This window comes from Perissodus microlepis, chromosome 5, assembly GCF_051167445.1.
Source record: "Perissodus microlepis isolate ML-2025 ecotype Zambia chromosome 5, ASM5116744v1, whole genome shotgun sequence".
In the NCBI taxonomy this organism is placed as follows: Eukaryota; Metazoa; Chordata; class Actinopteri; order Cichliformes; family Cichlidae; genus Perissodus; species Perissodus microlepis.
This window is the reverse complement of record NC_140465.1, coordinates 25,557,632-25,580,171: the sequence shown is the minus strand read 5'-3', so window position 1 is coordinate 25,580,171 and position 22,540 is coordinate 25,557,632. Positions and strand designations below refer to the sequence as shown.

The window sequence follows — 22,540 nt, the reverse complement described above, 5'->3', positions numbered from 1 at the left end:
AAGGTCAAAGTCAAATAAAATAAGATATATACGCAATCTAAACTAAAGGGGGGAGGTTTGTTAGTTTTTTTTTTTGTTTTTTTTTTATGGCCCTGAACTGTACACTTTATTATGTTATGTAATTATGTACTATTTGTGAAAATGGAAAAACGAATTATATATGAAAAAAAAAAATTCCCCACTCGCCCCTGTGGGTGGTCAATTCTTCAAGCTTGGGTCCTCTACCAGAGGCCAGGGAGCTTGAAGGTCCTGCGCAGTATCTTAGCTGTTCCCAGGACTGCGCTCTTCTGGACAGAGATCTCTGCTGTTGTTCCCGGGATCTGCTGGAGCCACTCGCCTAGCTTGGGAGTCACTGCACCTAGTGCTCCGATTACCACTGGGACCACCATCACCTTCACCCTCCACATCTTCTCGAGCTCTTCTCTGAGCCCTTGGTATTTCTCCAGCTTCTCGTGTTCCTTCTTCCTGATGTTGCTGTCATTCGGAACCCCTACATCGATCACTACAGCCGTCTTCTCATGTTTGTCTACCACCACTATGTAAAACAATCCCATGAAACTTTATTTTTCTGCTGTATAGTTTTGTCCGTCTGTATCTGGAAGTCCCACAGGACCTTAGCTCGGTCATTCTCCATCACCCTTGGGGGCATCTCCCATTTTGACCTTGGGACTTCCAGGTTATACTCGGCACAGATGTTCCTGTACACTATGCCGGCCACTTGGTTATGGCGTTCCATGTATGCCTTGCCTGCTAGCATCTTACACCCTGCTGTTATGTGCTGGATTGTCTCTGGAGCATCTTTACACAGCCTGCACCTGGGGTCTTGCCTGGTGTGATAGACCCCAGCCTCAATGGATCTTGTGCTTAGTGCTTGTTCCTGTGCTGCCATGATTAGTGCTTCCGTGCTGTCTTTCAGTCGAGCTTTGTCCCGCCACTGGCAGGATTTCTGGATATCAGCCACCTCCTCTATCTGCCGGTGGTACATACCGTGCAGGGGCCTGTCCTTCCATGATGGTTCCTTGCCTTCATCCACTCTCTTGGGTTTCTGCTGCCTGAGGTATTCACTGAGCACGCTGTCAGTTGGGGCCATCTTTGTGATATATTCGTGGATGTTGCTTGTCTCATCCTGGACTGTGGTGCTGACACTCACCAGTCCCCGGCCCCCTTCCTTCCGCTTAGCGTACAGCCTCAGGGTGCTGAACTTGGGGTGAAACCCTCCATGCATGGTAAGGAGCTTTCTTGTCTTGATGTCAGTGGCTTCTATCTCCTCCTTTGGCCAGCCTATTACCCCAGCAGGGTACCTGATCATGGGTAGGGCGTAGGTGTTGATAGCCCGGATCTTGTTCTTACCGTTCAGCTGACTCCTCAGGACTTGCCTGACCCTCTGCAGGTACTTGGTGGTTGCAGCTTTCCTAGCGGCCTCTTCATGGTTCCCATTCGCCTGCGGGATCCCCAGGTACTTGTAACTGTCCTCTATGTCTGAAATGTTGCCTTCTGGTAGTTTGATCCCCTACGTTCTGACTACCTCCCCTCTCTTTGTTATCATCTGACTACACTTCTCCAGCCCGAACGACATTCCGATGTCATTGCTGTATATCCTGGTGGTGTGGATCAGTGAATCGATGTCTCGTTCACTCTTGGCATACAGCTTGATGTCATCCATGTACAGGAGGTGGCTGACAACTGCTCCGTTCCGTAGTCGGTATCCGTAGCCAGTCTTGTCAATTATCTCACTGAGGGGGTTCAGGCCTATGCAGAACAGCAGTGGGGACAGAGCATCTCCTTGGTAGATCCCGCACTTGATGGTGACTTGTGTTATGGGCTTGAGGTTGGCCTCCAGTGTTGTCCGCCACATCCCCATTGAGTTCCTGATGAAGGCTCTCAGGGTCCTGTTGATCTTATATAGTTCTAGGCATTCCAGGATCCAGGTGTGGGGCATTGAGTCATAGGCCTTCTTGTAATCAATCCAGGCAGTGCACAGGTTGGTCAGTCTGGTCCTGCAGTCTCGGCTGACTGCTTGGTCTGCCAGTAGCTGGTGTTTTGCGCCTCTGGTATTCTTGCCCATCCCTTTCTGTGCCCGCTCATGTGTTGACCCATGTGCCTGTTCATCTTAGCCGCTATGATGCCTGACAGGAGCTTCCACGTGGTGCTGAGGCAGGTTATTGGTCGGTAGTTGGAGGGGACCGGTCCCTTCTGGGGGTCCTTGAGGATCAGGACTGTCCGTCCTTCGGTTAGCCATTCCGGGTGTCTCTCGTCAACTAGCAGCTGGTTCATTTGTACTGCCAGGCACTCGTGGAGTGCAGTCAGCTTCTTCAGCATGAACCATGTCAGGGCCTGGTGCTGTCCAACTCTTCATACTGGAGACCCTTTCTTGGATATCTGCCACTGTGATGGTTACTGGACCCTGTTCGGGGAGGTAGCTGTGGTCTGCCCTCAGATCCACTAGCCACTGAGCATTGCCGTTATGGGTTGCATCCTTCTCCCATATGCTCTTCCAGTATTGTGTTGCTAAAAACAGATGTTATGATGGTGCAGACATTAATTAATATTAATAATAATGCAGTGTACAACTTAACAACCCTCAGGTCAGTTTAATGGTCCATGTACATTATTACTGGCTTGTGAAAAAAGCTTTAATTTTTATATTTTTAAATATGAATGTACCTTAATTCATAAAATAGTTTATATCATCTCACTTTTAATCTGAAAAATATTATGAAAGCCTTAAAGTTAATATGGTCTAATACACCCGATGCACCCCTTTAGACTCAACCCTGTTTGCAGTCTGCAGGTATTGCTTCCATGCAAAATTGGACGGCTGCTGTCAGCCTTCAGTAAGCAGTATAATTTAAACTTGGTAACAGCCTAGGTTAACACGTTATCTACATATTTTAATACAACTTCTGGAGGCTTACTGCTGAATTTTTGCTGTGTAAAAGAAACAGCAGTGGATGGAGGAGCTAAAAAGTTAGCTTTTCTTCCCATCTGTTTAACTGTGCCAGCATCATCATCACTGTTGCCATTGTGTTATCAATACTTTTGTTTAAAAGTGGTAGCTACATGGGCTTATTTTTTTTGAAATTTTTATTCATAGGCCGCTTGGAAATACGTTTGTGTTGCAGGTCTGTTTTTAGTCGCAAATCCAGGTGAGACGTGCATTATACATGGAAGCAAAGAATTTGTGTAGAGAATTTTTAAAATCTAATCAAACTAATTTCTCGATAAATTTCGTGATGCATGCTCACTCATCCAGGTAAGTAAATCCCAAAAGGTTGATTCTGTTTATCTGGATGTAGCATTTTCAGTGGGAGAAACGTTTTGTCACTCATCTAAGTGACTTCTTCGGTCTCAGCTGACTGCAGGTTTCCAGCTGGTGAACCAGTTGCTAATGGATGAGACACACCCAAAATGGCTAACTGAAGGCCGGACAGTCCAGATCACCAAGGATCCCCAGAAGGGACTGGTTCCGTCAAACTACTGACCAATAACCTGCCTGTCAGGAATCATAGCAGCTAAGATGAACAGGTACATTGTTCAATACATAAGTGGGGACACAGAAAGGAATGGGCAGAAACACTGGACATCAACTACTGGTAGATAGAACAGTTGCTTGAGACTGTAAGACCAGACTGACCAACCTGTACACCACCTGGACTGACTACAAGAAAGCCTACAACTTAATGCAACACACATGGATCATGGAATGCCTAGAACTGTACAAGATCAACAGGACCCTAAGAGCCTTGACCAGGAAGTCAATGGGAATGTGGTGAACCACCTTTAAGCCAGTTGCAAAAGTCCTCATCAATTGGGGGATTTACCAAGGAGATGCTCTGCCCCCACTGCTGTTCTACATAGACCTGAATCCCCTCAGTCAGATCATTAACAAGACTGGCTATGAATACTGACTATGAAATGGAGCAATCATCACCCAACTACTATACATGGATGACATCAAGCTGTATGCCAGGAGTGAATGAGACATTGATACACTGATTCACACCACTAGGATCTACAGCAGTGACATTAGAATGTCATTCGAACTAGTAAAGTATAGTCGGATGGTAATGAAGAGAGGGAAGGTAGTCAGGATTGAGGGTATTGGACTACTAGAAGGCAACGTTGCAGACTTTGATGACAGCTACGTGGGAATCCTACAGGCAATGGAAAACCATGAAGACCCACTAGAAAAGTTGCAACCACCAGCAGAATGGAAAAGACAAGATCTAGGCACCATGAGACTGTACGCTAAGCGGAAGGAGGGAGGCTGAGTACTAGTGACTGTCAGAACCACTATCCAGAAGAAACAACATAGATCCATGAGTCCATCAGGAAGATAAGCATAACTGATCACGTGCTTAATGAATACCTTAGGCAGCAGACACCTGAGAAAGAAGAAGAGCAAGAAGAGGAACCATCATTGATGTATAGATCCCTGGGCGACATGTCTGATAGAAGAAGTGGCTAATCAAGAAATCCTACCAATAGCTGGACAAAGTTGGATTGAAAGAGAGCTTTCTCTACTCCTGTATTAATCTTCTGTGTTCCTATTTTCCTCATTTTCCATCTCTAGTGTTGCTCTTAGACAGATTTTTAGTCTCCATCTGTCCTCATTTGTGTCCTGCAGCGCAGGGAGCTATTAGAGTGATAGAATTGAGATGCACAGCAGGGGGAGATATAGACTCAGAGAGAAAGAAAACTGGAATTAAAGAGAGTGAAATGGAGGTACAGGGCTTCAAATGAGAGCAAATGTTAAGCAGACAGATACATTTGATGCTCATAGCAAACACAAAAACAACATTATCTTGAAACTTCATTAAAAAGAGAAAATAACGAAACTTACAATGCATCCTGAAGGTTATTCTTTGAGCTTGCACTACTCCACTAAAAACTATTCCTTTACCAAGAACCATGGTAAAAAACCTTAGATATCGAAATTAAGATTTAACTACTTTAACGTGTAGTCTAACTTTTGGTCAAATTAGAAGTTGAGGTGGGTGTATGTTCAATTACCTGCCCTGCTTTTTGTGGCAACATATATTTGTTCTTCATAGCAACAAGCAACAAGCTGCTTTATAGTAGGACAACAAATACCTTAATAGAATAAACAGGCCTTCAAACAGGAACTTTTCACACTTGACCATCTCTATTACACAAGCAAACAGGCAAAAGTAGTTAACCGTAGTTATTTGAGTCTACCATTTCCCTAAACTCAAAATATTAACTAGCATGTGGTACTCCTGTCCAAGAATGCAGGTGAGATATGCTCTGTCTTCCTTTAGATACAGATATAAATGTGTTTTCTTAACCAAATACTATTACTGTATGTGTGAATGAGTGGATATGAAGTGACCATTCCATGTACAAAAGTACATGCATGTACAGGCACACACATGGGTGTGAGATTGCATGTTACGTGTGTCTGTCAGTTTGCATGTTTCCTGCACTGAGCCACAGGAGGCCATCATTTGCCACTTCAAAGTACTTATGCATAATCCTGTGTGGATTCATTTGCACTTGAAACCCACAGATTGAGAGTGAGAGAGAGAAGGAGGGAAAAGCAGACCAGGAGAGGAGAGCGAGTGCAACGCAAGCTGAGGAAAAACTCTGACCATGTGCAACATAAAATGTGCTCTCAAGAGTATCTGGATTGTGTGTGTCTGGAGGAGCAAGATTACATGAGTCATATTCTTGACAATTTTGCCTCCTTCCATCTCCACCTCTCTCTCTCTTTACTATAGTGTGTATGTTCATCTTCCCTTCATGTTTTTTTAATTTTTGGAGGAAATTTTGAGGAAAGCCCTTACAGGGATGCCCTGGTGGGATTCATTCATGCATGGGAAACTAACTAACAGATTGTGCCATACATCACAAATTGATGCACATTTTTTTAATGTATTTTTTTTTAAGTGTTTTACTTTTGTCCATATTTGCTTAGATTTAGGTCAGACCTTTTGGAAACCTTCCTCCAGGGTGTAGCTATTTAGTAACTTAGCCTGCTTGTGTTATATATGAGCAGGAAAACATGATTTGTGGTGTGTATGATGTTATCTCATGGTTTTTAAGTGTCTGTCTAGCCATCACAGCTTAATGTCACACCCTCAGGCTATGATGCCCAAGCGTGTTCGCCCCAAGAGTGCAATTTGTTCAACTAGTATGATTGCTGCATGCTGCAATACAGCTGGACTCGGACACAGATCACGTAGTGTGATCGCTGTGTGTGTCCCAACACAGATCTTCAATGCTTCCTCAGTGGCAGGTACATCTGTAAAAATGGCTTTGTTAAGTAATTAACAAATATGTGAAAGGACTGTGTGTCATCACTTCTCCAATTAGGCGGTAAAATACAAACAATCATGAAATTCATACTGATTACGAGTGCTTTTAAAAAAGCACATGTCCATGAAAGAGAAAAAGAGCAAGACAGAAAGACTTTAGGTGCTGAGACAAACTGATGCGTTCATTGAATGCAGCATGGGTTCAGGCCAGCAGGGGAGTACACACAGTTGTGTTTAAGCACAGTACGAGGCAACTTAGTTTAGTGTGATTTAGTTACATTAGTCTGGGATCTATCTGTTAGTCATTGGCGTTCCTGAAGAGCCAGTAGCTGTCTTGGCTAAGAATTTGCTATAACCTGTTTACAAATGGAGATATTTTTGAAGGAGTTTAAAAAGGTAAATCTTTATCAAACTTCACACTTTAAAAAATGCAATGTGATTTTTGCTCTCAACAATGATAGCATGCCAGTTAAAGAATGTTTAAACCGGTTAGGCCAATAAAAGCTGACTGACTACAAGACAGCTACAAGCAAACATCATGCACTCCTGGTGTATTACGTTGTTTGCATCAAAACTCCTGCGTGACTCATTTATGATTATATATATATGAAATTACATTAATATGACTGCTTGTTGGTTGACAGCAGTTTACTTACCTGTTTGCTCTTCTCATGTAGATTGACTTCATTCTGGGGTAAACAAACATGTAAATTTAGCGTAAATATGGCACAAGTAACTACACAAGTTAATGTTTCTTGGCACACAGTATTGTGGTTTTCTGTCGCAACAAAACTCTCAATGACTTTTCTTTTTTGTGACAGCTGATACACTTTTATGGTGCCCTGTTAGCAGAGCAGTGTGTGTTAATTTATGTGTGTGTGTTTGTACGAGGCTCTGAGTTCAGTTATACTCCAGGACTTTTATTTTATGTCAATCCAGTCTCTGAGTTCTCTAATAATTGTAAAAGTGCCAAAAGTAATCTTGAAAACAGTGACTCATACCAGTTTTCAAAACTTTTAGAGCCTCACAGCACTTGCTCAACTAAACAGCTACTCTGAAAAAAGAACACAATCATGTTATCCCTGTGACTTCAACCTTGTCTGACAGCTTGTGTGCAACCATAATTCATGGTATGGTTTTATGAGTTTCTTCAAACAAACAGAAAAAAAGATGGGACTTGCTTATCTGTTACAGAATACACCAAAGTTTCTACTTCTGACTTTCGGCACAAACATTTTTACATAAAAAACACATGACGTAATGGCTCATCAAAATGAAACAGATTGGAAAACAGGTCTTAACATTCAGTCTTGGGTGTTGTGACAAGCACAGTATTACAGAGTAGTTGACTTCAAAATCTTACAGTTAAGATTAGAGGGTTAATCTCAAGCCATGTTTCTAGAAATGTAGTGTACATGGATGAAGCTTCAGAAGTACAAATGAAGTTTCTATAAATGTAGAGCTAAAGATCAGATTGTTACTTGAAAGTGTATGCAATTACTTAAGAATGAGTAAAAGGGCTGAAACCACTGGTGGGCAACACTGGAGTGGATGACGAGCAGAACAAGGCAGGCGTTCGAGCCCAGTGTTTTTTGTTTATTTTATTTTTTTTATATTGAGGAGGAGCAACGCAGTTTAGAAGAACTGCAGTGTCAGTGGTAACCAAAAGCAGGGTTGGCAAGGTTTGACTGGGGCTCTATGCAGCACTTCGTCTCTGGAGACGACAGAGTGCAAAAACTAAAACTAAAGCCTAATCTGCCATATATAGATGGTGATGTTTTCTGAGGTAGTTAAAAGTTAAGAAGCTCCACAGTCGCAAGATGAAAGCTGCCTTGAGATGCTGAAAGCTCTACACATTGTAGGATCCTGTGCGCTTCTTAGTGTGACAGATTTGGAAATTTGTTGCTAAAACTTAGAACCAGGAGAAGCCATGCAATTTCAGTTTATGGTCATGGAACCAAACTGGAACAGCTCTGTATTGTTTAAACATTGCTGGAGATGTCAAAGCAGCAAGCTCAAAGTATATATGGTGAAGTTAGCATGTTATATAATCCACCAGGTTAACTGTTCTAGGAACAAAATGTGCACAGTTGTGTGTGTTGCTGGCATCGAGTGCTGAGTGATTTGTAGCTAGACTAGACTGAGCAATGTGACTCAGAACCTCTGCTGATGTAAAGATGTGTGGTTGAGCTGTTTTGGATGAATCTAGGTCACGCTGTTCAGGGCGTGCAACGTTCACAACTAACTAGCCATGAGGGAGAGAGAGAGAGAGCAATAACTACGGTTATTAGTGTCTACCCCCCTCACCCAGCCACCAAATAGATTCGTCCATGTTTTTTGTGCATTCAGAGCATTTGTGAATGCATGTATGTAAAACCATGCCAAATATGCTTGTATTTACTGTATGTGTGTGTGTTTCTCTGCATTGCTTTGATGACTGTAGACAGCAGGAAAACAAAATAACCCTCAGGCAGATAGCTGGAGAGCTGGAGAAAGTAAGAGAAGGAAAATGAGAAGATTGGAAGAAAAAAGGAGAGAGATAAATGATCTGAGAAAAGGGACTATAACAGAGAAAAAATAAAGTGTAAGTATGCGGGGGGGGGGGGGGGGGACATACATACAAGGTAACAATAAATTGATATGGGACCCTTTATATTTCATTTATTATTTATTCACTATTATTTAGCTTGATTATATTTTCTTTTTCTTTGCCTAAGCACTCGTATTTCTATTTCATAAAGTTTTGCTTTTCATTAACTCAGAAGCTTAGAAAAAGCCTGAGGAAATGTTTAAATTTAACTTATCTGCACATTTTTTTCTAATTGTTTTGTGCCTGTCTTTCTACAAACTGAACCTAACATGAATGCAGTAACTAACACGTAATCTTAAACGACAAATTTTGGACATGTTTTTCTCAGTTAGATTTTCGATAGTTTATAACTTGAGTTATATAGCAAGTTAATCTTGTTGAGGGTTTTGACTTTTTGGAAGTATCACAAAAATATGAGTGTAAAAGAGAGGAAGGAGAAGTGGGATGTCTGGAAGGAGTCCTTTCTTGTTGTTTCACTCTAATCACTGCTCACTTCTTTTATACCTCCACACAAACTCACTGCTCTCAAAAATATTTACCTCCCTGTATGTAACTCTGACTTTTAGTCCACACTTTCTTGAATATTAACACTACACACTGCTTGCTGTCATCCCTGTTTGAGGTGATATATGCAATACCACATATTTACCAGTTAAAAATATAAAGCTTAGGGCGTAGTCCCACACACTGAGTCAATGCTCTTTCTTGGTGAGGAAAAACACAAGATGTCTCTTAAATTCTTCAAATATTAGCATGTTGTGGCCACAGTGATTCTGCTGTGGAAACAAGCATAGTTAGAAATGAAGGGTTCAGTGCTACATGTCTCACTGCATATCACTGCTTTTGGTACCTGTTGAAAATCAAGCTTTGGCTGTTTGGCAGAGGTTGAGTCGTAGGGTGGAGGATAGTTCTTTTTGGCCTCATGCTGTCTACCATCTGCCAGCTCTCCTTTCATGCAATAAAAATGAAAGTATTATTAATGTCTCCAATCCTAAACATTGTAGATTACTTTGTTACTTTCATTCTACCTCCAGAGGAACTGAAGTCATCTGATTGTAGTTCAGGGAAAAAAAACACCCTTAATTGATTGTTTTTCGTCTCAGTGGATAATTGAAGAACCTTTGTAACACAATTAACAGCATTGGTTGTCTGACAGGTAACTGTAATGAGATTACAAAGTACAGCACTACAATTGTGAGTTACAGAAAAATGTAATGCGACTAGTAGCATGTTACTTTGTTTGCTGTGTTATACTCAGCACTTTTCATTAGAAGCATATCCCTACCTGTTTAAACTATTGTATGTTCTTTCTCTTTACCTGGCTTTGTTACATCCACATATGTTTTTATATCCATGTCCACAAAAACAAATATTCACGATACAACTGTCTCTCCTTAACATGACATTGTAGATAAAATAACAAAATAATTGGATTTTGCTTTATTAATGCCTTTAAAATCAGTTGACATTAGTTGACATTATTTTCTTTCTTCTGCGGGAAGATCATGTGTGGTAAAACTCACTCAGAAAAAAAGTAAGTTAAGAATGCATGATAGGCTTTTAGAAGAATCCATCCATCTTGATACGCGGCCCAGTCGCGGGGGCAGCAGCCTAAGCAGAGAAACCCAGACCTCCCTCTCCCCAGCCACCTACTCCAGCTTATCCGGGGGAACACCGAGGAGTTCCCAGGCCAGCCAAGAGATACAATCTCTCCAGCATGTCCTGGGTCTGCCCCGGGGCCTCCTATTGGTGGGATATGCCCAGATCACCTCACCCAGGAGGCATCTTTATCAAATGCCTGAACCACCTCAACTGGCTCCTTTCGATGTGGAGGAGCAGTGACTCTACTCCTCCCACATGCCTGAACTTCTCACCCTATCTCTAAGGGAGAGGCCAGTCACCCTTCGGAGGAAGCTCATTTCCGCCGCTCATATCCGCAGTCTCGTTCTTTGGGTCACTTCCCACAGCTCGTGACCATAGGTGCAGCGTGCGCATTATTGCATCTCTCGATCTCCCATTCCCTTTTCCCATCACTTGTGAGCAAGACCCCAAGATACTTAATTCTTAATTCTTCTGTTGGAAGAATTACCCAGCTAACTTCATTTGCTGAGAAGCACCCCAGGCATTAACATTTAGATATGTAAGTTGATAGGGGTGCTATTTAAAGGCTGGGGAAGCTTCCCTTCCTTTTGGGAGGCAATATAATTTCAAACACTGAAACACTTCATTAGTAAAATTACATTTTCTAGTAGTTGTGTTTCAAAAATAATTAAAAATATAAAGTCGTGCCGGCATCATGGATATTAAATGGCTCCCCGGGTATCTGATTCTTCTCTGGCAGAATGTAACCTGTCAAAGACCTGAAGGATGACTGAGACAAGCTGCAAAAGACCAGTAACAAATGATCAAAGAACAAATAGCTTGTATCCTTGCACCAGTACTCCACTCCTAAATTATTGCCTGATCACTTAGAGCTTTTTTACAGGATCACAAAGGTCTTATTGAGTGCCTCAGAATAACCATAACTAATCTTAAATGTGTTACTAAACAATGTATTACTGCCCTAAACTGTGTCGAAAATATGACATGGTCTATAAAATTAGGCAATTATAGGAACCAAGCTAACTCAGACAAAGAACTCTAGATGGATGAATAGTCAGAGTCACTGAACTCGTACTCTCTCCTGGCATTTCCATAATAGAATGAATTGTTTTTCACTCTCTTTCCTTCTCACCTTATTTTATCTCTTTGTTGCTCACTCTCCCACACAGACTCTCAAAATCTCCCTCTCCTTTTTTTGCGCCTTAATACTCGCTCACTTTTTTCCCTAAGCTCATCCTACTCTCTCTCTCTCTCTTCCACCCTTCACATTGTGTACCTCTCTCTCCCCCACCCCCTCCCTCTTGGGGCTTGAGTGGTCGTAACGTAAGCGCCAGTCATCTCTTATCATCGCCTCTGTGTTCCCTGAGCGCGCGGCAGTCCACATCTCTCCCTCTGTCTCTTCTTTTCTCTGTCCTCTTATCGCTTCTGTTTGTCTCTTTCTGCCTTTTCTTTGGATGGTACACTAATAAGGAAAACTCAATGTCTGCCGTCATGTTTTGTGGCTTGAGAAGGGACGTTGGGGCAAACAGTGTCGGTGAGTGTGGAAGAGGGAAAATTATTTGATTGAGCGTTCAACAGTTTTGCAATTTGTATTCTTCATTATTTATTTATCGGTGGCATTGTTGTGCTGATCAAACTATATTTCCCAGGAATTGCCTCCCATTCAATAATTCCATGATGCATCTTGTTGTTTGGGAATTCGTATAATAAAAACAGTTTTCTGTAGGTGGCGCTCTTTTCTGTGTTCAGCTTTATTCATGTTTTCTATTGATATATTTTTTTTTGTGTGTTTTATTTTCTATTTATTTATTCTCAATTCAAACAACAATGCTTGTCACATTTGATAGGAGTGTTTCTTTTTTTCTCTTTTCTTATTTTCTTTGGTCACCGTTTTCTTGTCTCAGATTTATGCTTTTGTATTAGGTGTTGTGGTATTCTCACCGTGAATGGAAGATTGTGCAAAATTGGACTCCTTTGGTGAAAAACCATGATTGTTATTATCAGGACTACTTTGTGAATTCAGGTATACCTTAAACGATCATGTTCATATATACTGTATGATGCAGAGCAAAGATAAGATTTGGTTCTTCATCATGGTTAATATGTGTTAACCATAGACTGTATAATAAGATGGCTGTAGCTACGGTGACATCACCTGCTGTTTTGTGAAGTATCATTTTAAAGTCTTATGCATAGCACTTATTGAATCTGATTTGACCACATTTGGAGAAGAGGTTGGAGCCAGGAAGGTATCCGTGAACACTACCTTTGGTTAACTAGCTTGACTGGTAGGGTCCATAGTCCATAACTCTCTTCCATATTGAATTAATCCAATGGGATGCATTATAGTGAAAAATAAGCTTCAAACTAAAAAAAACAAAACAATTTGAACAGGTGCAACTGAGCCCCTTTGTTAAGGTATCCCTAAAAACAATCAGTGTACATAGACCCAAAATATGCCGTTTTTTTGGAGTTAGCATGACTTTGAAACTGATATATTATCGATTTTTAAACTAACATATTTCAACTAAACTGACTTAACCAAGCCAAGTATTTTGCATTGCCTAAACCAAACTAAGTAGGTTTTATTGCTTAAACGTAAGTAGTTTCATTAAAATAAATAAATAAAAGATCCCAATGAGATATGTGACTCAAACTCCTGTCTGCCAGTCCATCCTGTTTATATACTGTATGTGCACTTTTTTGTCCTTTAAGGTGGAAAACGTTTGGATAAGTGAAGACGCATCAACATCTATTGTATGAGGTCAGGTTCATGGTCCTATCACAGTTGTCATGAGCAAGAGGCAGGATGCATCCTGAACAGGTCATGAGTCTACTGCAGGACCAACAGATCAGACAACTATTGGAAAAAGTATCATATTGTTTTACAAGATTATGTGCTATTGATTCAATTTGAAGTATTCCACATGGTGTCATAGCCAAGAAACAAAACTATCAACCATGATATCAGCATAACACATTTCTGATTCTATTCCTCTACAACATACAGTACATTAGTGTAGTAAAGTTAACGAGATGCATCAGGAGTATTAATAAGGTGAGCACCATCCTATTTCATGCACGAATGAACATAGTGGGAGATATATTCTGTGAAATGGCCTCAGAGACTAACCAAGATGATAACAATGCAGTGAGACTCACAAAGCTGCTTTTATTTCTTTTAGTTTTATGTAGATACAGACAGAGGTTCCGTATTTCACTGCATGCTTTGAGTTATTGCTGTAATTTAGATTCATTATTACAGTAGATTAAAACGGAAAAGTTAAGTTCCCTAACACTGCATATTTTTAAAGACTGTGACAAAAAAACATTTTACTTTATTTTTTTAAGTAGTTTGATACTGTAGTTCTCATATGTCTCTTAGAATATGACCAAATAGACAGTTTTTCACTTATTTTGCTGTTTGCACTGTTTTGTGGGGCTGATTTAATCTCACCATTGCTGAAGGGATAAGGATATAAAGCAGAAATATACAATAAATGTATGATGAGAGCTTTATCACCACATTGGCTTTCTGCCTACAGCTTGATTTGATCCTCTTTATTTTCTGAGCTGACCGCACCGATAATTTAATATTCAGAGTGGGAAAAGGTACACACACTCTTCAGTTAAGGGGAGGTTAAGATGCGTGTCTTAAAAATACATTGGTGTAAGTTAAAGTACTCTTTCAACTTCTTTATTCAAGTAAAGCTAAAAGGATTAGGATTGATTGATTGATAAGAGTAGGATTGTTGCCTACATTGTAAGTGGGAAACTCTGCCTCTACATCTAAAAATTTAAATATGTACAGTCAGGATTTGGTAAGTGTGGGAACCCCAAAATCAGCTGTAATAGTGGAGTGTGGGGAAAAAAATCACTTAAAAATAAGTCATAATAATTTCCATTGTGTGGATTTTGTATGCAGGCTGTGATGAGCCAACTTGTGCTGCTGCTCTAAAATTCACTGCTCTTTGGTATTTTCAACCTCTAAGCAATATAAAGAATTTTGTAGGTAGAATTAAGTGAGTGAAGCATCATCATGTTAAAGGTCCAGTCATTCATTTTTTGAGTTTATTTATTGGAAAGAAAAAAAAAGAATATTGTCCTTATAAATATATGGTGATTATTATGCAAGTACGTCTTCCAAAAAATTGATGCATTTTCATGCACTTTGAATTAATCCATAAATATACAAAGGCCCCACCAGCCTTAATACAGTGGCTGAGATGGACAGTCCCATTTTTCCTAATCATGTTTTATGTAGGGGAGAAAAGGAGGACTCATAGGCATTTGTGTGCTGTGGAGTCAAATTTTAATTCATACCTGCACCTTCAGACTGAACATGTAAAGGATCATACTTATGTTTTAGACAGTTCAACTTGGAAAATGGATTATTCCCTTTGTGCTTGCTCCTCTTTTGTAGCACCAGAAATTTTATTCATTCTGGTCCATAATTATATGTTTTTGCCTTTAGTCTGCAATAAGGATCACCAAGGTTGTCTTCTAAGTTTTATTGTTCCTTCCATTTACATTCAAATCGAGTTGATATCCAGAAGGTATTCAGTGACATGAAATAATAAGTCTCCTCAAAAACTTAACAACCCATTTATGAAAACGTGCGATATAAAAGTAAAAAAAAAAATACACAAGTTACCTGAAAATTCTATTTAAGTACAATGAAAATATATGTGTACTTTGTTACTTCCCACCTCTGTTAATAGTGACAGTTGTGAGGCAGTGAGTATGTCAGAAATGATTATCAGCTTTGCATGTTGCATTCATATTTCTCTGTTGTTTCCTACAAACTGCATTTTGCTCAGCAAGTAGTAACTATACTCCTCTGGCAGGACATCTGTTCTCTGATTACAAGCATGACGATAATGCAGCTAAACAGAATGCAGACATGAGTGCTCAGTGGCAATCTGCAGTCACTGGCCTCAATTATTAAGTACACCTGTGCAACTATAAAGAGCATGATTAGACATTTGCATTAGATAATGCAAATATCAAGCCTGCCAATGACATGGAATTAACACATTTAGACATGTCGACATGGTCAGGTCGACTTGCTTAAGTTCAAACCAAGAATCAAAATGGGGAAGAACCGAGGCATGCAGAAAAGCATCTCTGTATGTAAAAGATGGGAACCTTGAAGTAGATGCTTTACAGCAGCACAAGACCACACCAACTGCCACTCCTGTCATCCAAGAACAGGAATCTAAGGCAACCGTTCCAGCAGTCTCACTGATATTGGACAACAGAAGACTGGAAACACAGTTTCCAGCTTTCTGCTAAAACATTCAGATAATGAGGGGGATATTTTCTTGGTAAACATTGGGTCCTTTAGTACAATTTGAGGATTGTTTAAGCTTACCTGATTACTATTGACCATCTTTATGGGCACAGTGTGTCTCGTAATGGTCTCCACGGTCAAACTGAGCATTTTTGGGATGTGGTGGAACGGCAGTGTAATGTAAATACAGACCAAAATCTTTTGTTAGTCGTGCCAGTATAATGCTGAAAAAGGTTCTGGGATGTTTTTAGCACCTGGTCGAATTTATGCGACAAAAAATTAAGGCTATTTTGAAGGGAAAAAGGGCCCAACCCGGTACTAACAAGGTAGACTTAGTAAAGGGACTACTGAATGTATAATTGTTCAGACTGATCATTTGTAATTAATAACACTAATTATAAAAATAAAAACAGAAAACTGCTTTTGAATATTTTCAGCGACAGAACAGGACATTTCTTACTGTGTCTTTAACACATTATGTTCTCTTCCCTGTCATTTACATTTTTAGACAGTTAGATAATGCTCTTACCTCAAGCAGCTTACTCCAGGTGCATCACGGCAGCGTGCGCGGGGGATCAAACCATGTGACTAATTAATGACGGGGCTGTCTTTCTCATCACAACACCCAGTTATTTCTCATTTTCATCACTCTTCTCTTTCTCTTCCTTTGCCGGTCCTCTGATAAAACCAGCTCAACTTAGTTAACTGAACATCAGTTTGAATCTGCTACAGAGATGCGTTGGCACAAGAAACAAAACTGTAACTTCAAAGGTGTTTTTGACATCTTTTTCCTGCCCTACAACTGTCAAGCTGATTTCTCCTTGTGCCTGATTTTCTTCATCTGTGATCTTTGTTGAAATCCAACAGTACTTTGTTTGTCATGTTTTTAGGGATGTTTGCCTCCTATTATGATGGATTTGGTGACATTTAATGTGTCTTATAGTTGAAATGCAAATCTCGTGCAACAATGTATTTTTATGGCAATAATCAGATGACCAGGAATGATGTGGAGTGCATTTTTGCAGCGGTGTTTTTCAGAGTGTGTGGTGATAAAGCTTTTATAGCAGGTGTGTCAAATATAAGGCAAAATTGGCCTGGCAAAGACTCCAGTCCAGCCCACCAGATGGCACTAGAAAATATCAAAGGATGCATATAGATTTTAAACCTCTAACTATATTTTCACAAGTTTTACAGTTAGCTTTTCCTGTTGATAAAGACCATCGCCCTGTCAGCTCAACACAACAAGAAGTAAGGAGATGCCTGCTTGTAATTTCAGTAACTACAATAATCTTTAGTTCAGTCATGGAATTGCTTTTTACCATTTTCATAACGGTGTACAAAATCCTCCTTACTCAATAACTTAATATTTCTTTGCAATATCCAATATTCTCCACATTGCTGGAGGTACTAATGTTAAAATCTTACAATTTGGTTGGGAAATCAAAAGCAGTAAATTAAATTTTTGGCCTTTCTTATCGTTAAAAATTCCTATTTGTACAACTGGAATCTGAGTGGCTCAGTTTTTTACTACATAATATTTGACTTCAATTTTTTTTATTTCTACCTTTTTATATATCCTGCCTTTCTAAGCTTTATTGTTAAATACCAATACCAGTAAAACTATCTGTCATGAGAATGCTAAACTTTCAATCTTGTATCATTCAAAGCACATATTGTACATATTGGTTTTGATTTTAAGAATATGTTGATACATCTTTATTTGCAACATGTGTATCAGAATTTTCTGGCAGGCAGACAATGTTGTTCTGGATTGTAAAACACCTGTATATTAATCATGTCACTAAAACCCACAGAGAAAAACTTCTGTATCACAGTGCCTGTGCTTAACAGTGAGACCATGATATAAACTAAATATTTCAGCACAATATTCAGTATTTTTGTGTGGCATATTTTAATGCAGAAAACAATATAGCCTTCAGGTGAGAAGTGAAAGCCAGCCATTTCTCCTTTACATAGCTTAATTATCAGCTGTACTTCTTGAATTGATTTTCTTCATATCTTGAAGAAATGTCCTTTTTTCTTGCAATTGCAGATCTTAAAAAAACAAACAAAAAAAAACATTTTTTTTGCCCTTATAGCACTGTTCTTGATGTCCTTAAAAAATATGTTTTGTTTCTGATGGGGCAAAAAAGAGAGGCCGTGAGCAGTGAAGCATTTTACTCTGGGAGAGTAAAACAATATTATAGGAACAAATTATGTTATAGCAGTTTCGGTCATTATAATAAATATAAATACCCAAAAAAGAACATCTTTTGGTTAACTGTCTATTTCAGATGGATGCTGTACTGATGAATATTCTGTGTCATCTGCTTTACAAAGTTTGTCACAGATAAACTTTAGCAAGAGTTTAGCTTGGCAAGAAAGAGATAAAGAGGTGACACAGAGCGAGAGAGAGAGAGAGAGAGACATGAAACCATTAGAACTAAAGTGTTGATGAGACCCCTCTGCTGCACCCCTATTCTACCCTCCAACCAGATCCATACAGGCAGCAATTACCACAACAGACAAGCTATTAACCACCCTAATTACTGCTTGTTCCTTCCATAGACAGTGTGTGGGTGAGACCTCTACTCTGTGTGTGTGTGTGTGTGTGAGTGAGAGAGAGAGAGAGAGAGAGAGAGAGAGTGTGTGTGTGTTTGGAGACTGGGTGTAAAAAATTGTGCAAGAGGTGACAGAACTTGTATGTGTACAGGTCAGGATAACTGTGTGTGCACATGTACAACACACAATTTTTGCCATTTTTTCCCCCGTCTGTTTAATATTTACTGAGTGGGTGGGTGGGAGGGTTACTGTTCATATGTGCGGTATTTTGTAGTTTTTGTTTTTGTTTTTTTCTGTATCTTTTTTATCCCTCTGTGTACTAGCTTTGTCATGAACAATAGGCAATTACACATCTTCAATTTCATTCAGCATCATAATGGCAGCAATCAGATGCGTTAGTATTCAAAAACTCAGAGCCTGTGTGTGTTTATGCATGTCACAAAGACACACACACACACACACACACACTTTGTAGAGGTTCTAAACTGGCTACCATTAGGTAGGGATGGGTACCGGCACCGGTTCTGACATAAACGATAGCAACCAGACCGAAAAGCAGCGCACACTTCGGTGCTTTGTTTCGATGCTTTTTTTCCCCTGAGATGTAATACACTTTGAATTCTAGCCAATCATTTTACCTTTGCTAGTGTAGTAGGCGGGCCCAGGTACGTGCGTTCTTTTAGAGCAAAGCTACAGATTAAAAATGCCCAAGGCGAAGCGGTCAAAAGTCTGGCTGTACTTCACAGCAAAATATGCAAACTCAGCAGCCTGCAACAAGTGCTTTAAGCTGATACTATGATACTGTGCAAAGGAGGTGACACCTCGAATCAGATGAAACACCTGGCGACGTATAGCATTTTGTTAAAAGCCGAGAAATGCACCGTATTTGATAGCATGTAACTACGACAGTGTTTGCTAGTTCACCTTATGTGCATTAATTTAATAACGTGGTTAGCCTACTCAACGTAAATTACACACGAACAACATTAAGCTGCTCACCCAGAGAAGAACGGCTGCTGCTGCCATCATCATCCGTCATCATTTCTGCTACACTGGCAGGGCTAGGGGCCAGGACTCTCCCCTTCAGGTTCTTGGGGGATGTTGCTAACTCCAGGTCCGATAACAGGCACCGCACCCGCAGTAGATCTGCTTGGTCTTGCCGCAAGCTATCAAATACGGTGCATTTCTCGGCTTTTAAAAGAACACTATGCGTCGCCAGGTCTTTCATCAGATTCGAGGTGTTACCTCCTTTGCACAGTATCACCTTAAAGCACTTGTTGCAGGCTGCTGAGTTTGCATCTTTTGCTGTGAAGTACAGCCAGACTTTTGACCGCATCGCCTTGGGCATTTTTAATCTGTAGCTCTGCTCTAAAAGAACGTACGTACCTGGGCCCGCCTACTATCCTTGGAAAGGTAAAATGATTGGCTAGAATCCAAAGTGTGTGACATCTCAGGGGAAAAAAAGCACCGAAATAAAGCACTGAAATGTGTGCTGCTTTTCGGTCTGGGTACGGTGCCCATCCCTACCTATGAGCAAGCCCTTTGGCGACAGTGGGAAGGAAACACTCCATTTTAACAGGAAGAAACCTCCAGCAGAACAAGGCTCAGGGAGGGGCGGCCATCTGCTGCGACCGGTTGGGGTGAGAGAAGGAAGACAGGATGAAAGACATGCTGTGGAAGAGAGACAGAGATTAATAACAGATATGATTCAATGCAGAGAGGTCTATTAACACATATTGAGTGAGAAAGGTGACTGGAAAGGAAAAACTCAATGCATCATGGGAATCCCCCGGCAGCCTACGTCTATTGCAGCATAACTAAGGGAGGATTCAGGGTCACCTGGTCCAGCCCTAACTATATGCTTTAGCAAAAAGGAAAGTTTTAAGCCTAAACTTAAAAGTAGAGATACTGTCTGTCTCCCAAATCCAAACTGGAAACTGGTTCCACAGAAGAGGGGCCTGAAAACTGAAGGCTCTCCCTCCCATTCTACTTTTAAATACCCTAGGAACAACAAGTAAGCCCGCAGTGTGAGAGTGAAGTGCTCTAATAGGGTGATATGTTACTACAAGTTCATTAAGATAAGATGGGGCCTGATTATTTAAGACCTTGTATGTCAGGAGCAGGGTTTTGAATTCAATTCTGGATTTAACAGGGAGACAGTGAAGGGAAGCCATTGGGAGAAATATGCTCTCCAAATATTTGAACACTTTAAAAAAGAATCACCCTCACATTGGCTGAGATTGTGGATGGATCTCAGATGTTCTCTTAACTGATGTTTGGAGGTTTTTTTTCAACACCTTTACCTTCCATTTGATTGCATTTGTCTCTGCCCATTGGGCATCCACACATTAACTTAAGAGGTTAACCCTAATTCCCCATCTTCACTGTGCTAATACGTTTATATTACCCTAACCATACTTCTGTAGCTAGCCACCAGGTAGCACACCATTATATTTCAGCTAGCCTAACCCTACAAACACTGGCAATTTTTTTTTTTTTTAGAAATCCTTCAGTGAGAAAATGGTATTTAGATAGAAGCTAGCAACCAACATTGTTGGGCCTTGGGCTGTATTGTAACACCTGGGAGAACAGCCACACTGACCATTCATTGGAGATGACAGAATTTGGACCATTTTTAACTCTCAGTGATACCACGGTGTTTGTGTAATTTGGTAACCGAGAAGAGTTGGGACCTGGAAATGGATAATGTCATCAGACCTAAGAAGCAGATTGTGAGCAATTTTCATGAAAAGACCAGAACAAATGATTTTTTAGTCTTTTTCTGTGTTGTTCTTACCTGTCATCTCCATTCATTCCTATTGAAGATATCAATTCTTTATAATGAGTCAATCAGGGTCCACTAGAAAAAAATCAAAATAGCCCTACAGTGCATGTGAAACAAAGATATACCAGTGACTGGGTCGTTGATTTTTATGGTGCTTGTGTGACACTGAAACTTGATGTAACAGAGGAAAAATGTATGTTATTTCTTCAGATACACTGGCATTTGTTGTTGTTATGATCATTAAAGGGCAGTAACAATTTCAAGGTAGTGTGACCTAAACAAGCAAAAATATTTAGTAACATTACCACTAATGGTCTAGAGTAACACAACACAACTGAAAGGCTGCATAGCTTTCTTCCAGACTTGTTGGAATTTGAGAAGTCTGAAGAAAGGTTAAAAGGGATCTTAGTTGGGTAATTTTAAAGGTTACGCTGTATGTTTCTGGTTATACAGGTACTACACACATACACTACATCATCATATTAAGATTATTCTATAGATGTATGGTGACTCATTGCAACCTCACAGCAAGACACTCTTCAGTTAATGTCAGGGAAGTGCCTTTATATGTGGATAATGGCTTTCTTGAGTTAGTCTCCCATTACCTGTCGGCCACACTAAGGAATCTACAAATAATTATGGCAGACATATAGACGATGTGAATGACTATTTCCTGGATTTCCGTTGCATTTTGCTTTTCTTGCAAATCAAAATTAACATAAAGTTAAAGTGTCATTGCTAGTTTATGTAAGTTTGTTTGAAAATATGCATACTTGTCAGTCTGTCTTCTGTCTTTTTCTTCTCATTTTCCTGCATTGAACAAACAGGTGTATCTCTTTTTCTGAACACTTCAGCAGCACGCTTGTTCATTTGTTTTGTGACGCCTACTTGGTGGTTTAGTGAATAGCGAATGATTATAATAGTGTACTTGATTTAATTTCTTATTCAACAAAATGAATAGGCTGAGTTACTCTGTTCGCTTCTTTTCAATTGGATCTTGTGTTCTCTTTTATGCACCCTGAGAAGCCTGACTGAGTAGTGGTGCATTCTTTTCACATGAAGCCTTCTTCCACTTTCATACAAACGTACCTGGCAGCTGCTCACTGCAATCACAGCTCATTCAAGTGTATTATGCATATTAGTCCAGGAAAAACATCATAAATAAAACCTTATTATGTTAATATTTACTATTGTGTACAGTGCTGCTACATTCTTGACATTGATGTGTTCTTCCAAACATATCGTCAGTGACAGATTTTCATTAATTTCAGTTTACAGATTTTGATGAATTCTTAAATCTCTACGGTCAGACTGCAACTAGTCACAAATTTTTGCCTATGCAAATTTGCTCTTGTTATGGAAATTATTCCCTTTTTCATGACTACAAATGAAAGCCAGGGGTGAAAACATACAAAGTTCACTTAGTTTAT

General features: G+C 40.0%; 1 protein-coding gene across 9 annotated transcripts in view; it reads left to right on the top strand.

The window, feature by feature from the left end:
- Positions 1-22,540, top strand: part of LOC146387443 (glutamate receptor-interacting protein 2-like) — a 261,545-nt gene that overhangs the window by 181,568 nt on the left and 57,437 nt on the right. The window contains exon 1 of one of the 9 annotated variants that reach the window (XM_084929054.1): positions 11,775-12,004. The exons of 7 other annotated variants lie outside the window; for them this stretch is intronic. In XM_084929054.1, coding sequence (XP_084785180.1) covers positions 11,950-12,004 — 55 coding nt within the window. In that variant the 5' untranslated portion in view covers positions 11,775-11,949. Of the gene's footprint in view, positions 1-11,774; positions 12,005-22,540 lie in introns of those variants that run through there. One more of the 9 variants, XM_084929050.1, reaches the window with a different exon arrangement.